Source organism: Alosa pseudoharengus, unplaced genomic scaffold (assembly GCF_046254945.1).
Source record: "Alosa pseudoharengus isolate Yale_2024_CS ecotype anadromous, Long Island Sound unplaced genomic scaffold, YU_APseudo_1.1 YU_APseudo_1.1_scf_13, whole genome shotgun sequence".
NCBI classification, from domain to species: Eukaryota; Metazoa; Chordata; class Actinopteri; order Clupeiformes; family Clupeidae; genus Alosa; species Alosa pseudoharengus.
Window position 1 is genome coordinate 20493968 of NW_027468598.1, and position 2500 is coordinate 20496467.

General features: G+C 49.6%; 1 protein-coding gene across 1 annotated transcript in view; it reads left to right on the plus strand.

Annotated features, from left to right (window-relative positions):
- The window catches only part of bmp16 (bone morphogenetic protein 16), a 14022-nt gene that overhangs the window by 9514 nt on the left and 2008 nt on the right, over positions 1-2500 (plus strand). The window contains exon 3 of the mRNA XM_076282453.1: positions 1673-2500. This exon is cut by the window's right edge and continues 2008 nt beyond it. Coding sequence (XP_076138568.1) covers positions 1673-2500 — 828 coding nt within the window. The remainder of the gene's footprint in view (positions 1-1672) is intronic.

The window sequence follows — 2500 nt, forward strand, 5'->3', positions numbered from 1 at the left end:
ATCCTGACAAAACCAGATAGAAATGGTCTTCATACTCTAGGAAATCTCTAGCCTCGTGAGACCATCCTGATCTCGCGAGCTTCAGGTTTTCACTCGCAGATCAGTCTGATCAACTTTCCGATAGAGAAAATTTGGAGCAGTTCACCAAACGAACGGCCAATCAGCGTTGGTTTTGAGGCGGGTTTAGGTGTGACGCAACGAACAACATGACGGCATCCACAGATGAGATGAGCATAGCTATCGCGCAAGTTTTATTCAAATTAGAAAGTATTCCCGGGTAAGCTGTGAAGCTATGAGTCTCAGCCATGCAGCTGGGAGGAACGAACGACACAGACATCCTCCACAGCCGATTTCAGTTCATAATGGAGGAATATACTTTCTTCAGAAGTGTAGGGCCTACCGTGAAAACTTGATGGGAATTGCTGGAATTGGGAATTGATTAGGTTCATGTCACATACAAATGGTAAGTTAAAAAATCTTAACGTTAGTTACATTACCTAACTTAATTGTATGTTAAACGAAGGCATTAGAACACTTTGTTCATCTAATTGGTTGATTTGGCCCGTCGACATAGGTGCAGAGCAAATGCGAAGCATCCATCTGGCGGAGTCAGGTTAGGAAATCTCAGGGTCATTGTGACATTTCAGAAATGTTCGGTGATATCCAGCAGAAACCTGTTTTTGAAAGGCATGGAACCTATTCAGGGCAGAATTGACAAAACCATCAATCAAAGCCATAAATCTTGCCATATACCGCTACCCCCCCCCCACACACACACAGAACTCTTTTGCTGAAGGTCAATAGTCTGAGTAATTTGACAATGAAGTAGCCTCTGTTGTCTTATCAAACCTCCTTAATTTTCTGATGCTCTTACAAACAAACACAGTGACTATAGTTTTTTATAGTTTTGAGAGAGAGAGAGACAAAGAGAGAGAGAGAGAGAGAGAGAGAGAGAGAGAGAGAGATAGAGAGAGAGCCTTGTCTGTGTGTGCCAGAGTTTAAGTGTGCGTTGGCAGCCAAAGTGGTGAGTTCATCACTCTCACAGCAGGACACACAGGGGTAATGTGTACAGGTCAATTAACCTTCCCTCGCTGCTCGCCAGCCCAATGAAAAAGCTATATCTAACCACTGACTCAATGCCGGGATTGTTTCGAGGTGTATGTTTTTTTCTCGTCTACTTCTCTGGCAGAGGAAATCCGCCGGGGTGTCTGGAAAAGGATATGATAGTTTGTCAAAGTGCACCCAAGAATGATTTGCAATTATGACAATCACTTGCTGCCAAAAAGCCTCTGCCTCAAGGCATTAGACTGAGGACGGTTTAAAGCATAGTGGAAACTGCGTATCATGTAATGAACAGTTGTAAAGAGCTCACATAAAGCACATGATTTAAGTTATTTTAGCCAGTCGAGCATGCAGTGCCCTCATGGAATTCTGTCTCTTTTTTACTTCTATTCACTTTTGTCCCTCAGGTTCACTCTAGTTTCTGTTTTTCTGTTGTTCTCTCTCTCTCTCTCTCTCTCTCTCTCTCTCTTATAACTTCAAATCAAAGGATGCATTATTGACATGAAAGTATAAACTACTCATTTTTAAATTATGGAGAGTGGACATATTGATTTAATTTTGTTTCTCTGTTGTCTCTCTCTCTCTCTCTCTCTCTCTCTCTCTCCATCAGAGACCAGAGATCCTGAGGGAGACACATCCGAGGCAGATCGTGTTCTCATCTCCTTCAATGTGTCATCCATCCCTGAGGACGAGAGCATTGTGTCTGCGGAACTCCGGTTCCTGCACGGGCCCCTGGACGGCAAGGATTCCCACAGGGTCAGTCTGTACCTCTCCGAGGGTCACACGGACCCCCGGCCCCGCCTGCTGGAGACCCGCCGTCTGACCTCGAAGGACGCCCAGCGCCGCTCGGCATCCTGGGAAACCTTCAGCTTAGCCAGTCAGCTGTTCATGCAGGAGGTGCTGAGCGGGCGGCCAGGGAGTCTGACCTTCCTACTGGAGGTCACCACAGAGGATCCTGCCGACAATGCCACACGGAAGATTCCAGAGGGTACCGGACTGTCTGGAGTGAAGGGGGACGCTAAGCAGGGCCCCCTGAGGGTAAGACGGGCGGCTGGCCAGGACGAGCACAGCTGGGTGCACCAGCGCCCCCTGTTGGTGACGTACAGTCATGACGGGCGTGGACAGCCACTGGTCCCCCATGGTAAGAGGATCCCCCCAGGAGTGCGGGGGTCCAGAGGAGGGGCTGGAAGAAAGGGTTCCAGTCGCGGGGGAAAGGGGGGACGCAACCGTGAACGCAGCCGGGAGAGAGACCGTGACCGCGACCGGGAGCGAGTTAGCGACCTCTACCCCGAACGTTCCCCTTATCACTCCCCGGAGTTGGACTGGTGGTCGGATCGTCGTGTGAAACGCAACGGCCGGCGCGCGGCCAAGCTGAAGCACCTGTCCCGTGCCCGCTGCCGCCGCCACCCGCTCTACGTGGACTTCAAGGACGTGGGCT